Here is a 21,018-nt window from a genome sequence, read left to right as displayed (position 1 = left end):
GTGTCCAAAATCCTGAAGAGGTTCAGACAGATTAGAGAGAAACTGTGCATGTTGTGTTAACTTGTATTGGCAGGAGTTTGAATTGACACTCCAAAGTGAGTCTAATTTTCTATTGCTGATGGGTCAGAACTTTAATTTTGATGAATGGCAAATACAATTAGTTTTAATGGAGAAATCTTGGGTATAATTATGCCCTCAACTGACCTGAAAGTGATGTGCGGTGACTATGGCTGCATGAAGAAAGGTTTTGTGACCATCATTACTTGCATTGGTGATCAAAATTAATTGAAAAGGCATGCTAGTTCATGATCAGAACACCCGTGAGTATTAAATGAAAACCTGGTGCAAAGGCTAACAGCTATGCTACAATGTGGAAAGCATAAAGAAGCTTTGTACATAAGTTGGGTCTAACACGAAATCAGACAACCATAGCCTAATGGTGTGATTGTCAAAAATTGGGGAGAAAAAAACACATCTTGAATTTCTGCTATTATTTAATAGTTATGTGCTGTATGTGTTTGTACAGTATTGAAGAATGTACAAACTTTCTGTCTGTAAAACATATACTGAGCATGCCGGGGCAAACTTCCAGTGCTCACTTGCGGTCATCTCATTGGCATGCTACTACAGGTTTCAATTTACTGACTGCTTTATTTTGATTCAAAGCATAGCATTATCTACTAATGGATCCTTAGCAGCAGATGTGCGAAAAAGAGTACCACCTTTCAGTCATGGGGAACAGGCAAAAATTCAAAATAAAGTCATTATAGTTAACTTGAAATTTACTGAGCGCAATTACGGTTTTACCCATGCTTTAATCTCCTCCACACTTATTGCTGTCTGTCTTTCTCTTTGTTTATTTTTTGAAGGTGTATCCTTCATAACTTGTTTCTTCGACTGTGGGATTATGGTTAGTTCTAACCTGTGGTACAACATTGCAATGGTTACAAGTCCAAATATCTAATCTATTTGGAGGTGAGAGTAACTTCAATAATGCTGGTCTTTAATTTGTAGACTTCAAAAGTTGTTGAAAGCTTTGTGTGTGTGGCTCTTTATTTCTTCCTTCGCTTCAAGGCACCACCACATGATTGGTTTAATAGATAATCTCTTAATTGAGTTTGGCATTGAGCCTTAAGAGACTCTTGCAATGAGATGTATGGGTAGATGAGAGGCTGTGGGTGAGTTTGAATGGATAGTTAGAATCTTGGTCAGATCAAGTGAGCAGGTTGTCTGCTGTCACTACTGATCCCAAAGTGAGCCTTCCATATTCATTAAGGCTGATTCCAGGGAGAGCCATAATTAGCATGATTTCTCAGTGGCTGGATTTGAGCCATCCAGCAACTTCTGATTACTATCTGAGACCCGATGTGTAGGGAATTGGGACATGTAACCAGTATAATAGCAGTTTTCATTTTTGTTTGGGGGAGTGGGGTGGGGGCCAAGAGAAGTGGGTTTGTGGTCAGGGTGGGGTTTGGGGGGGAAGAGAAGGGGTTTTGGGGTTAACGTGAAGTCAGGGCACAAGGCACTTTTTGCCAGGATGGATAGGAGAAAATTATCAAAGGTTTCATTGCTGGTTGTTGATCCCTATTAGAAATGGTTGACAAAAGGATGGCTTTGGAGAATGGGGATAGAATCAGAACTCCACTCAGCCCTGAATAGATTTTAACGGTCGCGAACAGTCTGTTTCGGAGGGAGACGGTAGGAAAATAATGGATTGTTCATGGCAGGGCTAAAGACTATTGTTTTGGGCTTCCCAGTGTTTGATAGGAAATTGTGGCTAATCCACAACTGGATATTGCCAAATATTCTGACAGCACGGGCAATGAAGGAGTAAAACGTTGGTTGAGAAATAGAGCTGTGTATTGTCAGCACACATGTGGAAGCTAGTCTTGTGTCTCTAGAGGATTGCAGAAGACGGCATAAAGAGAAGAGGCTCCACGAAAGAGGCAGACCCACTGAGCAGGACAGAAAGGAAGTTAAGTATGCAACAGTTACATGCAAGCAAAGTCAAAGGAAGGTATGGATTAGTGTTTTGTCAAGAGGCGCAGTTGTAGGAGTGGAGGCAGACAATGTTCAAAATAGAGATGGTTGCATTCAACTTGATGGCGGTGTGGGGGAACGCTGAGCTTGAGGTGAAACACTGTGGAAAAGCTTTGTCTCTCTGGACTTAGCCTGTCATGGCAGCTGGGGAGGTTGAGCAATATGACCTGTAAGTATCTGATACGTGACTTACCAACGATGCCAGTGTCAAAGCAAGGGTTGAAATATTTCACTTGGTTCGGATTATAGTCAGATTATAATACAACCGCGTAGTATACAAAATCAGAATGTGGAATATTTTGATTTTGAGATACTTCTAATAATAAATTATATTTAACAAATGTGCACTTAGCTTACGCTTTTATTTATTTAAAATACTTCTTACAAGTAGTCTGATAGTTGTAAAATTTAAATTTTACTATTAAAATGGGCAGTCACAATAGTCTTATAAAATGCAAAAAACATTGAAAATCAAAATGCCTCAAGTATTAACTATGATGCAAAATATTTAGTTTAATAGTGATGAACAAAATTGTGTCCACGAAATGCACAGCTGGTGCTTTATTCAGCTGCTCAGTCATCAGTGCAAATGCATTTAGGACATTTGTGGGTTATTGAAGGTAATGGTTTCATCAATAAACCTTGGTACCACAGCACTGAAAAAGCAGTGCAATTATTTTACTTCAGTGCCTGATTTATTAGAAATGCTGAAACCAGACTAAATTAGTGATCTGACCTTTTCATGCCTGGGCTCCGAGAGTGCCCAGGTGGCCAATGTGCAAAAGTCAGGGTTTGGACAAAGCTGGGAGGATGATTGTCTTTTGCCCTTTTGGTTTGATTGCCATGGCTTCTGGTTTCCTGGCCCTTTCTGTGAATTGAAGTGAGGCATTCAATATAATTGCTTTGCTTGTGACATTACTCACTCCTCAATCCTCGAGTGCAAGCTCAGCAGCTGTGTACATTGTTAAACCAGACAGTTGAAGGGGAAGAAGTGACTTACCTGCAAAATGAACAATCTAGTATTAATAGTTATTGCTGTAAATTGTGTCAGCTGCTTTATTTATCCTTTGTAGATGAGATGGGATAATGGTTGAAATCAACAAGTAGCAAGGGAGCTGCTCCAACAGCTCAACATACACAATTAGAAGTTGAAAATTGCATTTTATTCCAAACCATATAAAATATTTTGAAAAGAATGCTGGAACGTTAAATGAAAACACAAGATGCTGGAAATAACTCCGCAATTGAAGCATCATCTGTGTGGAGAGACACATATTGTCCAATTAATGTTTCAGATCGATGGATGACCGTGGAAAAGTTAGAGATGTGACAAGTCTAAAGCAAGTAGAGAGGTCCAGCACATTACAATGAATGGTTAAAGATTAAAAATTGAACAGCTTAGATTTTTTTAAAATGACACATTCAGTTTAATTAGACATAGTGAAATGAGTTTACTACAGCTTCATAATTCAGAGACGCATTCAAGAAACACTTCCGTTCAGATAAGTTAATAATTTATTGCTTCCAATATTGCACTGTATTAAATATTAATTCAGTACAGAAGGAATATCTAATGTGATATACAGGTTGGGATTGTGTACAGTTAATTTGGATAAGTGCAATCAGAAAACTGAAAAAGAATTGGAAAAGGTTAGTTTATTTTTAGAGCAAGGTAAACCTTTCACCGATGAGTTAACTTCCATTCTACGAAACCCCCCCCCCCCCCCCCCCCCCCCCCCCCCCCGGCAAAGATACTTCACTTCATGAAGATGATAGTATCTTGGAAAATAGCTAGAGTGTTCAAGTTTCAGGTCGACGATCTTTGAAAGAATGTTAACAGAATAGAAGAAACAGGATCTTTTGTAATGTATCCTCCCGGATATCACCCTTTGCCATCATGGTTAAACCACTCGTCATTTCCTGTATTCCTTCCTTTCATCTCAAACGTTGGCCGATACTCTTGCGCAAGTTTGGCATTGATATAGCAGAGGACAACATGATCATGCTTAGTGTAATATTCCGCATGGGACCTACTGGGTGGGAATGCCTCTCTTCCCTGTGCTCCTTGCGGAGTACGAGCTCTCCCACTAGGGGCAGGCTATCTCAATTAGCCAATGTATATAAGGTAAGCCAGTAAGGCACCAACTAAAGAGAGGCTCCTGGTAGAAATCTACCGGGTATTTTATCGTTTGAGTGAAGAAAACTTTGTTCTTATTTTACTCCGTGTGGACTCCCTGCGTCCTTATTAAACTTGGTAATTAATCTGATAGAAATACCTGTATGGACTGAATGGCCTTTTACCATTGATGTTGCCTGGGCAGTAATTCCCCCTTGCTGCCATGGGGAAGAGCTGGAAAAGGAAGTCCGTTGACTGTAATTATCATAGGTGCTTGATGGCCAGTGCACACAAGATGGACTGAAGGGCCTTAATAGAGAGAAATCTAATTTACTGCCTTCTTTTTGCAGTGATAGTTACTTTGCACGTGTGCGAGCAGTGGTGATGACACGTGACGACTCGAGTGGAGGTTGGGTGCCGTTGGGAGGGGGCGGCCTCAGCTGTGTCACTGTTTTTAAAGTTCATCTGGATGAAAGTGGCTGCGATGATTTTCTTATCCAAGGAGAAAGGCTCCGGGACAAAACGGTAAGAGCCGAGTTGTTTTTGAATTATATAATAATTTGCTTTAATCTGTAATGAAGTGTTGGAACCAATAATATCCAACAACAGATAAGTTATGAGCAACATTAAGCTTCAGGAATAAAGCTTCCATTTGCTGTACTATTTCACATATTCAAGTTTTACTTGTTTTTAAAATGTATCTGTATAACATGTGTATTTATCATGTGCTCCTAATGTAAATGATATTTTGTCAGGCTTGAAAGGTTTATATTTCGTGAATCCAACTTCCTTCTGTTAATTTAAAATTCCTTGTCTTAAAAAAAGTCAAATTTTCCAGTTACAGATTGGACAAGGTTAATAAAATAATATGAGGAGATTATATTAAGATTTTAATTTAAATTGAGCAACGATGCATTTTGAAGGATGGATTATGTTTGCAAGTTCTTGCCACTCAACCCTCCCAGTCTCTGAGGTTTTTATATCATGGCACCATATACATTGAAGGTAATGTATCCATAACCATTCCTTTCAATCTCCTTTCTTTTTCTCCTCGTGTGATCTCTTCCTATCCCTGTCCTCAAAAGAAAAAGGTGCATTTATATAGTGCCACTCGCAGGCATCTCAAAGCATTTTATAGCCAATGAGGACATTTTGAAGAGCAATCGCTGTTGTAATGTAGGAAATGTGGCAACAATTTTCACACAGCAATGTGATCGATCATGACATTGTTTGTGGGGTAAATATTGGCCAGATCACCAGGGATAACCTTCTTTACAATATAGTGGCATGGAGGTTTTTTTTTTAACACCTGCCTGACGAAAGGTCTCGGCTTAAAGGCTCATCTGAGATCTAAAACCTCCAGCAGTGCAACATTTTTACGGCACAGAATGATGCTTTTCGGCCATCGTGTCTGTGCCAGCCAATAAGCACCTATCTATTCTATTCCCCCTTTTCCGTACTTGGTCCATAGCCTTGTATGCTGAGGCGTTTCAAGTGCTGGTCTAAATGCTTCTGCAATGTTGTGAGGGTTCCCGCCTCTACCACCCTTTCAGGCTGAATCCCCGATTCAGGGGGGGGGGCAGAAAATAAACTTAAAAGAAGCACACAATAAAAAGGAAGAGGAGGTACAGAAAATACCAGGATATACTAGATGAGGTAAAATATACGAGAGTGGGTAGGAAATGCTGTTACTGGGACTACAGACCTGTGATACGTATGTTGTTTTTGCTCTGGTTTGTAAAGTTTGATTATAAAGTGCTAAAATGCCAATAAAAACAATTTTTTTAAAAATGGAGAAAATACAAAAACGCAGACAGACAAAAAGCAAAGGCCATAGGTTAAACAGCAGAAGGGGCACATAGTTAGAAACCGGTTACACAGGTAATGTCTGTGAATATATGTATTTATAAATTATATATTGAAACTCTTACACATGCTACATTTCCTACCAGTATGACGTCCTGCATTTAAAAAAGTAACTTTTATATTTTCTCTCAATTGTTTAATCTGCATTTTACTGGATTAGTTAGCAGCAAGCCTGTTCCTAGCAAGTATTGCTTTTATTGATATTTCGACCATTTACTGGGGCTGGAGTGAGTGGGGAAGGGGAATGTCTCAAGTTTTCCAAGTCCTTCCCATACATCGTTGGTATTGAAGGTTGATTTAAAGTTTTGGTAACTTCTAGACAGAACATTCAGGAAGAAGGCCAGTTCGAGTCAATTACTTTCACTGGAGCCCATTCTGAACACAGGCTGCCCACACCTGTCCTTTAATTTTTCCTGAAGGCTCAATGACACTTTTTCTTCATCTGAGAAGTCCCTTGTTTTATGTTGCTTGGCAGTCTGCTGCACTCCTTGTTTGATTTATTTGTTTGGGTGGAAGCTTCCTTTCCTGCTGCCTATGTACTTCAGACAGTAATTTGGGGAGATCCTCTTCCTCTTGTGCATTTTGTCTTGGCAGTCCACTGAGCTGGAAATTAATCTAAGGGAAAGCCATTCATCTCTACTTCATGGCTCCGTACATTCACTTTGTCCACACTTTAGATCCCGTTCTCCAAATCCTTTCTTCTATCCAACTCTTCCCCCGTCGTGCTTTCAAACTACAGCCCTTGGATTTCTCCTGTCCTGATTGCTTTCGCCATCCCGGGCCTAGTTCCCACCAATCCCTTTTCCCAATCACCCAATCCTCTTCCAAATAGTGGACTAAAAATAAATCTGAAATAAAAATAGAAAATGGAAACTTTTTTTAAAACTACATGTTGGTTCGTCACGGGCACACTGAATGGAATCTATATTTTTTGATGCTGACATTTTTAAAGAAATAGTATTCATTTTTCTGGAAACCAATCATTTTAATAAGAATTTTTATTGTCACAAGTAGGCTTCATTAACACTGCAATGAGGTTACTATGAAAATCCCCTAGTCGCCACATTCCGGTGCCTGTTCGGGTACATGGAGGAACAATTTAAGAATGCCCAAATCACCTAACGGCACATCTTTCGGGACTTGTGGGAGGAAACCGGAGCACCCTGAGGAAACCCACGCAGACAGGGGGAGAACGTACAGACTCCGCACAGACAATGACCCAAGCCGGGAATCGAACCTGGAACCAGGCGCTGTGAAGCAACTGTGCTACAAAACATTTGCAATGTTTACATAAAGCTTACATAGCTACAGGTTACTGCCAGAATTGGAACACCCCCTCATTCTCTACCGCTGTCAAATGTGTTTCCTCTCTTACTTCAAATTGCCACTACAGCTACACTCGTTACCCCATTTAGGATGGGGTGATTGAAATTGCGTCCTTTAGAGAAAGTTTTTAGTACGTGGAGAGGTTAGAGCTGTTTTCTTTTGAAGAAAAGAAAGCTGAGAAGAGATTTGATAGAGGTATTCAAGATCCTGAGGGGCATGGACAAGGTAAATTATGAGAAACTCTTTCTACTCAGGGAGGACTGGAGGGCACCGATTCAAAAGAATTGGCAAAAGGAGTAAAAGTGATGTGAGGGGGAAAAAACTTTCACTCCGAGGGTGGTTGATGTCTGGAATGAGAAGGTGATGGGGGCAGGTTCGACCGAGGTATTCAAATTGGATTTGCTATCTGAAAAGAAAGAACATGCAGGGTTACGAGGATATAGCAGGGGAGTGTTCTTTTCTGGGAGCCAGTGCAGGCTCAATGGACCGAATGCCCTCCTTCTGCACTGCAACGATTCTGTGTTGCAATAATGTAGAAGGATCCCAGAGCTTCCCGACAGGACAATTGAAAACGTTGTCACTGAATCATAGGATTTACATTGCCGAAGGAGGCCATTCGGCCCATCAAGTCTGCTCCGGCTCGTGGAAAGTGCACCCTACTTAATGATGGGTAGAAGGGATGGACAATGTACAACACAGCTCGTGGAAAGCAGCGTATGTTTTGAGAGACAACAGCATGAGGTGGACCATGGACATGGTGTTGATCAGTGTCGGGATACTCCACTTTACAGTGGCAAATTCCTGCTTTCAAAGATGCAATGTATTCTCAGGGCCGCTGATGTAGAGTACTGAGTAAGTCAGAATGTGTTTTTATTAATCAATACTTTCCTGGTTTTCTCTGTGCTTTAGGGTTAACTTGGTTGACTCCAGTCTGTGAAAACAATAAATGAATGGCTACCTTTTATAATTTTGCTGATAAATCCAATACTTAATTGCATACAGTGAGGAAATTAATGAATTATGCTGATGAATCAGGAGTATGAAATGGGAGTGGGGAAAATGCTATTGATTATCGGGGGAAACTAAAATAGAGTGGGGAAAGGAGGCACAATCATTTTGAAAGAACAGGGGCGGGATTCTCCTTTCTGGGGACTAAGTCCCCACGGCCGCCCGAAAACGGACGGGAATCACTCCGGACTTTTTCCGAGGAAAGTCCGGGGTGATTCTCCATCTTCAAGGGGGCTAGCAGGGCCCCGGTGTGGGTCCCGCAGCTCCAGCTGCCGGTAGGGCCCTGCAGTTATGGCTGCGCATGCGCACAGCGGCCAGCCCCGGGTCCACACATGCACGCGGTGGCCGTCTTAGCACCGGCCCCCACGCAATATGGTGGAGTCCTACAAGGGCCCTGACGTGGAGGAACGTAGACCCCCCCCCCCGGAATGAGTGCGATGGCCGATCAGTAGCCACTGATCACAGGCCTGGCCCCTCCCGGAGCCCGATTTCCCCCCCCACCCCCCCACACCAGGACGGCCCCCACAACCAGAACGCCGAGGTCCCGCCAGGTGGGACCACATGTGAACCACGGCGGCGGGCACTCGGTCCGTCGAGCGTGGAGAATCACCGCGGGGGCCATTTTCAGCAGCCCCTGACCGACGCCATGTCGATCGTGCACGCGGGGGACTGCGGCAATTCTCCGGTCGCCGGGGAAACGTGAGCCAGCATGGGAGCCTATTTTGGGTAATTGTCTGTCCGAGCGCGATTTCGGCACGGAGGGTCGGAGAATCCCGCCCCAGGTGTCCTTGATATGGGCTTTGTGTGAACCAGGTGAAAAATGCCTGATGAACTAAACAGGGCTATAAAGAAATCAACCTCTTCAACCAACGAGGCAGTAGTAGTAATTCCAGCAGAATGATTCATGGAATACAGAAATGAATTGATTATTGGAATGAATCCATAAATCGGGAAGGGGAAAGGTACAGTGCAAAATACATATCATGAAATTCACGGCTTTTCTGTGACTTTTCTGGCTATGTCATTGGGGAGAAAATGCGAACACTAGTTACTCGTCGCATTATTACATTAATATGTACATGAAATAGTGGGTGTGGATATTGGTGGAGGCTTCTCGTGCAGCAGGCAGGAAAAGTTCACTTACTTAAAAGATTAATGGAACTGGCTTCTCTTGGTTGAATTAACCGGAGGAACAAAAGTTTAGACTCCGATTACACGAAAAGTAATTTGCACATTGAGCTGGTGAAATCACTCTCTCCGTGAAGTTTGAATGAATAAGGACTGATCTGGTCAAATTGATAGAAAGATCAGTTGGGGAAAACAAAAGCTCTTAACTGAAATACAAACATATTCTGCATGATATTCTGGAATTTTCTGATGTAGAAATTGAACACTTGATCAAAACCTTTAGGCTCCTGAGGGGTCCTGAGAAGGTTGATGTGGAGAGGATGCTTCCTCTTGTCGGAGAATGTAGAACTAGGAGTCACTTTAAAAATAAGGATGTCCTTTGAGACAGATGAGGAGAAATATTTTCTTTCAGAGGGTCACGAGTCTCTGGAACTCTCTTCCTCAAAAAACAGTGAAGGCAGAGTCTTAGAAGATTTTTACGGCAGAGCTAGATAAATTCTTGATTAACATGAGGGTGAAAGGTCATTGGGGGTTGGCAGGAATGCGGGGTTGAGGTTACAATCTGATCAGCTATAATCTTATTGAATGACAGAGCAGGCTCGAGGGGCCGATTGACTACTCCTGCTCTTCATTCGAATGTTGGTATATCCAACTCACCATTTTTCTGGGAGAAAGTTAAATCATAGTCCTTTATTCTTTTACTTGAATGTTTCTTTCCCTGGATGGTCTCTTGGGTGCAGGGATATAGCCATTCATAAGAGACTTGAATGGTTTCTTTAAAGGTATGCTTTTCTGCTCAATATTGAGCTATATAATGGTGTACCTCAGGAGACTAAAATGGTATTGGGACATGAAGCTGATCTGTGTCTTTTACGTGTCCCCAAAAACCTCTCCAAACTTGAGGCAGACCCGAGTAAAAAAAATGGTGTGAAATCCATAAACATTTGGAAAGAGACAGTCTAGGTCATTTGGGGAGGAAAGGGACATAGACTGTGTGATTGGGTAAAACAGTGGCTGATGTTGCTCAGTGTGGGGAAAGTGAGGAAATAGTCTCAGTGCCTCAAATCAGTCCTTATAACTAACAGGCCTTGTGACTGTACAATGTATGCTCTCTGGCTTTAATATCCATTTTTCCAATGGAGTGCCCACTATTGCAATATTCTTGGTATTGTGTAATGTTTGAATAAGTTAATTCCTTTACTCTGGTCTCTTCTGTCATTTTTTACTAAACTTAATTTCATTCTTTGTGATGTGCTTTGGGGGATCCTCCGATGACAATTGTTGCTACAAAAAAGCATGTCTGCCTGTCTTTCCAAACCGTATGCCTAACATTATCTTGTAAAAAACCTCCTTAATATATTTTGTTGACACTTTCTGAATATCCATATACAGTACATCAACATTATTCCCATAATCCAATTCTTCAGTAAAATATTCTACTAGATTCAGTCAAAATGCCTTGTCTTCAACAAATTTGTGCTGGCCATCTTTGATAGATTTCTAAATGTTTACGAAATTGATCTTGAATTGTGGATTTGAAGAGTTTCCATAACTGATAGAAAGATTGTTGTATACAATTGCTTAGTTTAACCTTCTCTTCCTTCCTGTTACACTCCCCTTCCCAAAATAGAATTTGTATATATAATGAGGGTTCAACTCATAAGCTTTTTAATGAAAATTGAGCTATCACAAAGGAAATGCAACAGAGATTGGATTCATGTACATATGGATTTTAAACTCAGAGAATCAGGGGGTCTCATGGGGCGGAATTCTCCAATCCCACGGCAGAGTGTCCACGCCGTTGTAAGGGCCGTCGCGTTTTACGACGGCATGAACAGGCCGCTCCCAGGACTAATTCTGGCCCGTACAGGGGGCCAGTACGGCACTGGAGCGGTTCGCGCCGCTCCAGCTGTCGATCCTGCCGCGAACTGTGCACCGCGGGATCCGCGCAGGCACACTTGCGCTGGCGCCAATGAGGACATGCGCAGTGGCACCAGCACCAACGCGCGCATGCGCAGTGGCCTCCTTCAGCGCGCCGGCCCTGACGCAACATGGTCATACTGGACCTGGTATTGAGGAATGAGCCCGGCCAGGTGATCGACGTTTCAGTAGGGGAGCATTTCAGCAACAGTGACCATAATTCTGTAAGTTTTAAGGTACTCAGTAGTTCTCGGATGAAGGTGCTAAATTGGGGGTAGATTAATTATAACAGTATTGGGCAGGAACTGAAGAATTTAGATTCGGGGCGGCTGTTTGACGCAACATCTAACATGTGGGAGTCTTTCAAACGTTAGTTGATTAGAATTCAGGACCGGCATGTTTCTGTGAAGATGGGATAAGCATGGCAAGTTCGGGAACCTTGGATAACGAGGGACATTGTGAGCCTAGCTCAAAAGAAAAGGAAAGCATTCATAAGGGTGGAAGGCTGAGAACAGACAAAGCCCTTGAAGAATATAAAAAAAGTAGGAAGAAACTTGAGCAAGGAGTTAAGAGGGCTAAAAGGGGTCATGAAAAGTCCTTGGCTAATAGGATTAAGGAGCAAAAAGGTATATAAAGAGCAAAAGGTTAGCCAGGGAAAGTACTGGCCCACTCACGGACAGAGGAGGGAATCTATGCATGGAGCTAGAGGAAATAGGCTATGTACTAAATGAGTCCTTTGAATCTGTATTCACCAAAGAGACGGACTTGGTAGATGATGAGTCTAGAGAAGGATGTGTAGATATTCTGGGTCATGTCAATATCAAAAAGGAGGTAGTGTTGGGCATCTTAAAAAGCATTAAGGTAGATAAGTCGCCAGCGCCTGATGGGATCTACCCCAGGATACTGAGGAGGAAAGGGAGGAAATTGTTGAGGTCTTGACAGAAATCTTAGTATCTTCATTGGCTACAAGTGAGGCATCAGAGGACTGGAGATAGCCAATGTTGGTCCTTTATTTAAGAAGGGTAGCAGGGATAATCCAGGAAATTGTAGGCCGGTGAGCCTTTCATCAGTAGTAGGGAAATTATTGGAAAAGATTCTTAGCTATAGGATTTACTCATTTGGAAACAAATTAATTTATTAGCAATAGGCAGCATGGTTTTATGAAGGGGATGTCGAGTCTCACTAACTTGATCAAGTTTTTGAGGCTGTGACGAAGGTGATTGATGAAAATAGGGCAATGGATGTTGTCTACATGGATTTCAGTAAAGCCTTTAACAAGGTCCCTTATGGCAGACTGGTACAAAAGGTGAAGTCGCACGGGATCAGAGGTGAGCTGGCATGATGGATACAGAACTGGCTAGGTCATAGAAGGCAAAGAGTAGCAATGGAAGGGTGCTTTTCTGATTGGAGGGCTGTGACCCGTGGTGTTCCGCAGGGATCAGTGCTGGGATCTTTGTTGTTGGTAGTATATATAAATGATTTGGAGTAAAATGTGGTTGGCCTGATTAGTAAATTTGTGTACAACACAAAGATTGGTGGAGTTGCAGATAATGAAGAGGATTGTTGGAGGATACAGCAGGACATAAATCGGTTGGAGACTTGGGCAGAGAAATGGCAGATGGAGTTTAATCCGAACAAATGTGAGGTAATGCATTTTGGAGGGTCTAATACAGGTGGGAATTATACAGTAAATGGCAGAACCCTTAGGAGTATTGACAGGCAGAGAGATCTGGTCGTACAGGTCCACTGATCACTGAAAGTGGCAATGCAGGTTGATAAGGTAGTCAAGAAGACATTAAGTATAAAAATTGGCAAGTCATCCTGCAGCTGTACAGAACCTTAGTTAGGCCACATTTGGAATATTGCGTACAATTCTGGTCACCACACTACCAGAAGGATGGATGTGGATGTTTTGGCGAGGGAACAGAAGAGCTTCACCAGGATGTTGCCTGGTCTGGAGAGTATTAGCTATGAAGAGATGTTGGATAAACTCTGATTGCTTTCACTGGAACGATGGAGGTTGAGTTGTGATAGAGGTTTGCAAAATTATGGTCAGAATGGACAGTCAGATGCTTTTTCCAGGGTGGAAAAGTCAGTTACCAGGGGACATAGTGCAAGGGACGTGAAGGTGCGAGGGTGAATGTTTAGAAGAGATGTGCAAGCGAAATTAGATGGTGGTGAGTGCCAGGAACGCGCTGCTGAGGGAAGTGATGGAAGCGGATACGATAGTGACGTTTAAGAGGCATCTTGACTAATACTCGAATGGGATGGGAAGAGAGGGATACGTGGGGGATCCCTATATTGTTCTCTTCTCGATGTTCGTCGTGAAGCTTTTGCGGTGGTCCCCACCCCATGGCATCGGGTGGAAGTGAAACTGCTTTGTCAGTTGGAACCCTCGAGAGCTCCTGAAGAGTGTTTGATTATTCTGTCACAGCTTTGGCCTATTTGAGCAACATAGATTATGTTTTTTTTTGTTTTATTTAAAAAAAAAAAAAAAAATTTTTAGAGTGCTGTTATGGGCCAGGGTTTAGAAAACTCCAAAGTATATCATGAGTTCACCTGACCTACAATTGTTCATTAATTTTGGTTACAAGGGTTACCTTTCAGGTGTTATTCAACAGAGGCCTTAAGCACTTTTAATCAAAAACAAAGTTTATTCTACAGATTTAGTTAACATTTTTATAAACACGCACTGTAGACATTTTTATCACCTACAAACATAAATACCCCACACAGCTGCCGCATTCGATATATAACCATTAATAAGTTTCCCCGCTTTTAAACTGTTCCAATTTAGTAACAAAATACCAGAAACCCAGCACACACCACTCAAGACCTGGTATACACTCTTGTTTCCTTTTCAAAACATCAGGTTTGAATTCCTTCCAGAAAGCAGTTATTTATTTTCAAGTTAACACGTAATCTGGAAACAACTTTTAAAATGAAGAGAGAGAGAGAGACGAGACAAAACTTCCCTGTCTGAAGCCAGCAGCTAAAATGTGAAAATGAAAGCAAAAAACTCAGAGCCACCAAAACAGCTTCCAGCTCAAAGACGAAAGTAAAACCCAGAGCCACAGCCTAGCTCCACCCACACAATGACATCACTGAAACCATGTGATAAGACAAAACATCTATTAAATGTACCCCCTTGACAGTACCCAATTATGTTTTTTCCCAATTAAGGGACAATTTAGCGTCGCCAATTCAGCTAACCTGCACACCTTTGGGTTGCCGGGGCGAGACCCACACAGACATGGGGAGAGTGTGCAAACTCCACACGGATAGTGACCCAGGGCTGGGATCGAAACTGGGTCCTCAGTGCCCTAGGCAGCAGTGCTAACTACTGCACCGTCATGCCGCCCGACAGATGATGTTATTATCCTGCAATTCTTCAATAATTCTGGATAGTACTCCCTTGTGATTATGTTGTCAATCAGTTGTTGTCTTTTCTCCTGCAGTGGCGCACGAGGTGTGAGCATGAGGGCGTGTCACCTGTTGTGCTGTTTCCTGTTCTAGCGAAGGGTATTTTGAGTGACTATGTGAAATTTTTTTGTGCAGAATTTTAGTCCTTTTTTATTATGTACTGTAATCCCTGTTGTTATGGGAAGGGAGTGCTTTTTGGACACCCCTTATCTCGTTTATATTCAAGAAGTGTAGAGCCATAACAGTGAGCTGGGTGGTTGGCATATATGGAGTTAGGGGTAGGATTAGTTAAGTCCTCACTGACATTGAGCATAGCCACCCAGTTAGAGCTAACCATATTGGTTCTTTATTTTGTTTTTGTTATTTTGAATTTAAGAATTCATGCTTGTCCCCTTTCCTTCTGACGTTTCCTTGAGCTTGGAGTTTTTTTTGTTAGGGTCCTTTTTCTTTTAGAACTTTCAGAGTGGGAGGAATTGAGTGGCAGCACACGCCAAGGCGGGTTTGGTAAATCCCTGACTAGTTTGTTGTACACAGAGACCAATTGCCATGTCTCTGCATTATTGAGCCTTTCTCTCCTGTGGGGCTAGGTTTGATGGGTGAGTTAGGCACCCACTTCCAAGTGGTCTTCTCTGGTTGTTTCCTGAGTGTCCTCTTTGTTGTGTGTGGGTTTTCCATTTAGAGCTGTGTTTGTGTCTCAGTTGTGGCAGGGCTGTCATTTCCCTTAATACCCTTCTTGTGATGGCTTGAAGTGCGGGGTGGTAGCTAATATTCCTCGGTCAGCTCGGGCATTCTTCCCTTTGGGGTTTTTAATTCTACTTCTCTTCATCTGGGTGAGCAATGTGCTGTTATAAATCCTGCTCCACTCGGGGGTGGTTTATTGGAGGGGAGGGGGTGTAGATTTTGAAGTGCACTGGAGGTCCTGGGGGGTACGGATTCCTATGTGTTGGGCTAGGCCAGGCTCCGTGCTGTGGTTGGTGTCCTGTTGCCCCTGGAGCTTGGGATGGCCCTTCTCAAAAGACACTTATCAGGGTCATCCTGAGAGACTGGGTTTTGCTTCTTCCATGTACGGAGGTCTGGGGTTGAGCCGAGTCCTGTATTTTGGTTGATATCCTGTTATCCCCTAATGCTCTGATTGCTTTCTTGTTTGAATGAGCAGCTTTTTCTTTTCATTAATGGCGTGCACCGGGTCCTGATCCTTTGTTATCCTGTGATCCACTCCTTCCTCTTTGTTTTTCTAGCGAGGTGTTGCTGCACTCATCATAATCAGAGCAAGTTGCAGCTGGTCCTCTCTGTATAACTGTATAGAATGATGTTGATTCTGTACTGGGCCGAAGGCTGGGGTTATGTTGTATAAGATATATGTAATACTTTTTAGAACCGGGGTTTTCGTGTATTTTCATTATACGTTTCCTTTTTAAGGGTGGGTATAAAAAAATCTGTAATTGGTTCCTGCATGGGTGCAGGTGGGTCTGGTATCTGAGAAGAGGAGGCTGGGGTGTGTCATTGATGCCCCTCTTATGCTGCTGGAGTTGGGGGAGATGTGTACTGGTGTGCACCCGAAATGGCGTGACAAAATGTCCTGATTTTTCATGGTAATTGCGAGCAGATTTGCCATGGGAAGGTGTGCACCATTTGACCATGATTTCATAGCCTTATCCTGTTACTCTCTTGTTCTCTGGTTGGACTTATAGAGGCATGAGGTTATGTCTAATGATTGCATTGAGTTCATTATACTGCTGAAGCCTGTGTCCTGTTGTATTCTGAACGCTGAGCCTGTTTTTTGCATGCTGTGCTGTATCATTCTTGTGGTTTTGTTGTGTTTGTCAAAATGTAAAACCTTAATAAATATACTTTTAAAAAATAAGATCAGAGAATCATAGAATGACACCGTACAGGACGAGGCCATTCCAGTCCATCGCCTTTGTGCAGGCTTTTTGGTAGAGCTATCCAATTAGCCAACGATCTTGTAGTGCCTTGGGTAGCATCTCTTCCTCGCAGCCTGAAGTTCTGTGTTCAAGTCCCACCACTAGACATAATGGTCGAGGAAGGTCTAGAAGTGTGCAGGTTAGGTGAGATTACGAGGATAGGGCAGGGGGAGTGGGCCTATGTAGGGTCCTCTTTCAGAGGGCCGGTGCAGACTCGATGGATCAAATGGCCTCCTTCAGCACTTAATGGAAGGTGCATTCATAATGAAGCAAAACCTGTAGATCCTTCCAAAGCACAGCAATGGCAGTTGGTAAGAGTGGGACAGATTCCTGGCCAGCCATGTGATGGAAAGAAAGTTGGAGCCTCTATCATCACTATCCATAACTCTAGGCTACAACGTGCATGGAAAGTGCATGTTGTCACAGCAACCTAGGTTCTGGGAGTGAACTGTAACACACCACCACTACCCAATTAGTTCCACTCCGCTGCACTTTCACCATAGTTTTGTCATTTTGTTCCCTGTATTTTTTTCCCTTCATGTATTTACCCAATTCCCCTCTGAAAATCACTATTGAAACTGCTTTCACCAATCTTTCTGCAGTGCCTTTTAGTTCACCGTGGTTTATTGTTTTTTTTTAATGTCTCATGTCACCGCTGGCTCCTTTGCCAATCATCTTTAATCTGTACACACAAAAGTGTTTATCCCTTTGGACCATCTCCGTTGAGGATCTCGAGAAGGGAGGTAGAAAGGCTGCTGTTTTCATTTTCCTTCACTGTGAACCAGTAAATCCCAATTTCCCTGCTTCAGGGGCGAAGGAGACTGGGTGTAGATTGTTTCTTTTCAGAGTCACAAGGTTAGCACCGGATTTATTTTAGATGCATGGATGAGCTAGCCTTCAGAAAAAGATTATGCTCATCGTATGACTTGTATGTTAAAACATTGTTACTAACAGACTATCTTCTTCCCGATGCTACACAAATAGCTGTGACCAATCAACTTCTTTCAAGGTGGCTTGTTAACACTGCTGATGGAAGTCACTCAGACAGCACATATCACCTAAACTGATGGAACGGTGGCACAGTGGTTAGCACCTCTGCCTCACAGCACCGGGGACCCAGGTTTGATAACGACCTTGGGTGACTGTGTGGTGTTTGAACGTTCTCCCTGTGTCCGCGTGGGTTTCCTCTGGGTGTTCCAGTTTCCCCCCACAGTCCAAAGATGAAAAATGAAATGAAAATCGCTTATTGTCACGAGTAGGCTTCAAATGAAGTTACTGTGAAAAGCCCCTAGTCGCCACATTCCGGCGCCTGTTCAGGGAGGCTGTTACGGGAATCGAAGCGTGCTGCTGGCTTGCCTTGGTCTGCTTTCAAAGCCAGCGATTTAGCCCTGTGAGCTAAACAGCCTCTTGCGAAGATGTGCAAGTTAGGTGGATTGGCCATGCTAAATTGCCCTTAGTATCCAAAACTTTGGTGTGGTCATGGGGATAGGGCCTCGGTAGGGTGCTCTTTCAGAGGATCGGAGCAGACTCAATAGACTGAATGACCTCCTTCTGCACTGTAGGGGTTCTATGATTCTATTCTATAATATGTTGCATTTAAAATAGCGAAACATATAAAGTTGTGTATATCAGTACTGAAAAAAGGAAACGCAGTGACACAGATGTTGGACTTTTTAAGAAACTGGGAAGAGAACCAAATAAAACATTAAAGTGACCTAAGACTTGGAGTGGCTATCAATTGTAGCACAGACTGTCACCTTATGTAATAACTGAGCTGCCTTAACTCATTCAAAACAAAAGTCGTGTCCCTAATTATAACCCTCTATTCCCCATTCATCAGCAACATGATTAGACAGAGCTGAGAATGATGATCAGCTAGACTGCACTAGATGTGGGTTAGTAGATCTAAAAGTGAAAGTTGTTTTCCTAATTGTAATAAATGAAATATTTTTGGAAATCTGTGCAGTAGTCGGTCGATACCACAGAATTTAAATATTGCTGTAAAGCTATATAGTGAAATCTCACATGGGTAAATTGTGCTCCCTTTGAAATTTGGCATTCTTGGGTCTGTTCTGATGAGTGCAAGATGAAAAGCTTGGATAGCATGTGTCTTTTTTTCAGCAATAGATCCAAGAATGATACATTAATTTTCAGAGCGGTTATTGATAAGTATTAATTAATTATCCGCATTGATGTCCTTTACCATCCCCTCACTAATTTACTCACCTCTCATGAACACCATTTCTGAAACAATTCTTAGAAGGTATATTAGTGTTTTGCTTATTTAAGCCATTAGTATTTTTCTCCAATTTCTCTATCCCACCCACTTTGGGAAAGATCTTTGGCCCTAGTCAGTACCTCCTTCCCCCTTGTAATCTGGCTATACTTTCAAACTGCAGGTAACCATAAAGGGAGAATCCCCTGTCCTGACACTGCATGATGTAGTGCATTACAATGTTGTACATCTGGGATGCAGCTGAAATCTTCTCGCTGTGGCCTGAAATCATTTCTTGGCAGTGGCTGCAGACAGGAAAATCCTCTTTAAACTAAGTGTAGATGTAAAGAAACATTAGGTGAAGAACCATCAGGTAAGCAAGGGTCCCAAGGAAATGACAAAGATTTTCCTTGCCCCAGGTTGATAGGCTAGGAGGTGGGAGACACCGGGAAAATGGAGGGACGTTGCTTCGAGACAGCTTCCAATGCATGTTTGCCATCAGGACACTGTCCTGTGAACAGGCCAACAGGTGGATCAGCTGCCTGTTCAATGCAGGCTCCTCTGAATTTCCGTTTTCGGCTTGCCTTTCTAAGGGCACCTCTGCATTGAGGTGCCCTCTCGAACACTGACCTGCCTCAGCAACACCCACATCTGCCAGTGGAACTACCCGAGGTTTTAATGTTGTCAGCCCATTGATTGCGCTAGCAGCATCAGGAGCCTGTCTGCTCTCCTTAATTGGATGCCAAGCACAGATACAGCCAATTAGGAGGCTGCCGTCACGGAAGTAGTTCTATCAGTGAGTTCTTGGCAGAAGTGGATGCAGTACCCATATTTGGTCCTGACATTAGGATCCCAAAGCCAATGGTAAAGTCCTCCCGGTATTTTCTATCAGAAAGGTAGCAATGAATTGTTTAAGCTAACACAGCACTAAAGCTAGATCAAGTCTTGACTTGATCCAAATCACTAATCTTTGAAAATAAAGGGTAGAAATAACAGATCGGGTTCTTTATTAAGAATAAATGGTGGCATTAGGCAGGAACTAAAATATAATTTTAAAACTAGTTAGAGGCCGAACTGCAGGAGCTTTCAATGGTTATACAAAGTGTCCTGTGATTGTTGATTTGTGAACTCGAGATTGGTGACTTTCTACCATATGGCATGAAATTGTCGACAAACGTCGGCATTTTAAACATTTTATTTGCGAAACAAAGTAGTGTTTCTTTGGATATGTTTCAAAACTGAAAATTAAGTTTAACGAGAGTGCAGGCTAATTCCTTTGGTTTCATTTTTGTTGGATATGTAAAGAAATAAATTTAAAACTCAGTACAATCTTTCAATTCCTCTCTTTTCCTTTTTGTATATGATTTGACAATTAATTTGTCATTCTAAATTATAGTACCTGGTTCCGACTGTTACTCATTATTGATTCTTCATTTTGATTTATTAAAAAGCCACACAATCATCGACCTTGTTGACACCGGTTCCCAACTTCACTTTTTCCATAGTTAGCTGACAGGAATGTCCAGGGTACAAACCTATAGAATTGGTGCCTATGGGCAATTCAAGTGTACCAAGGGTGCATTCTTTTCGCCACTTACTGCAATATGCAGCCCTACATCTTGAATAGTCAAGTGACATCTTTCACATACCTTTGCTCCCAGTCCTCAGTTGCCTGCAATTTAAAATTCTCATTTTATGGTTGTGAGGAACAAGACAAAGTAAGGATTACTGAGACTTGGCTGCGGAAGAATCAGATCATAAGACCATAAAACATAGGCACAGATTTAGGCCATATGGCCCATCGCATTTGCTCCGCCATTCAATCATGGCTGATGTGTTCCTCATCCCCATTCTCCTGCCTTCTCCCCATAACCCCTGATCCCCTTATTAATCAAGAAACTATCTATCTCTGTCTTAACGACATTAAGTGATTTGGCCTCGACAGCTTACTGCGGCATGCGTTCTACAGATTCACCGTTCTCTGGCTGAAGAAATTCCTCCTCATCTTCGTTTTAATGGATCGTCCCTTCAGTCTGAGGCTGTGCCCTCTT

The 21,018-nt window shown here is 42.5% G+C and overlaps 1 protein-coding gene across 2 annotated transcripts in view; it reads left to right on the top strand.

Annotated features, from left to right (window-relative positions):
* spred1 (sprouty related EVH1 domain containing 1) overlaps nucleotides 1–21,018 on the top strand; it is a 104,932-nt gene that overhangs the window by 30,752 nt on the left and 53,162 nt on the right. For both annotated transcript variants that reach the window (XM_038785850.1, XM_038785843.1), the window contains exon 2: nucleotides 4,507–4,681. In XM_038785850.1, the coding sequence (XP_038641778.1) occupies nucleotides 4,507–4,681 (175 nt within the window). The remainder of the gene's footprint in view (nucleotides 1–4,506; nucleotides 4,682–21,018) is intronic.

Source organism: Scyliorhinus canicula, chromosome 2, assembly GCF_902713615.1.
Source record: "Scyliorhinus canicula chromosome 2, sScyCan1.1, whole genome shotgun sequence".
NCBI lineage: Eukaryota > Metazoa > Chordata > Chondrichthyes > Carcharhiniformes > Scyliorhinidae > Scyliorhinus > Scyliorhinus canicula.
The sequence above is the reverse complement of the archived record's forward strand: the minus strand, read 5'-3'. Positions and strand labels throughout refer to the sequence as shown.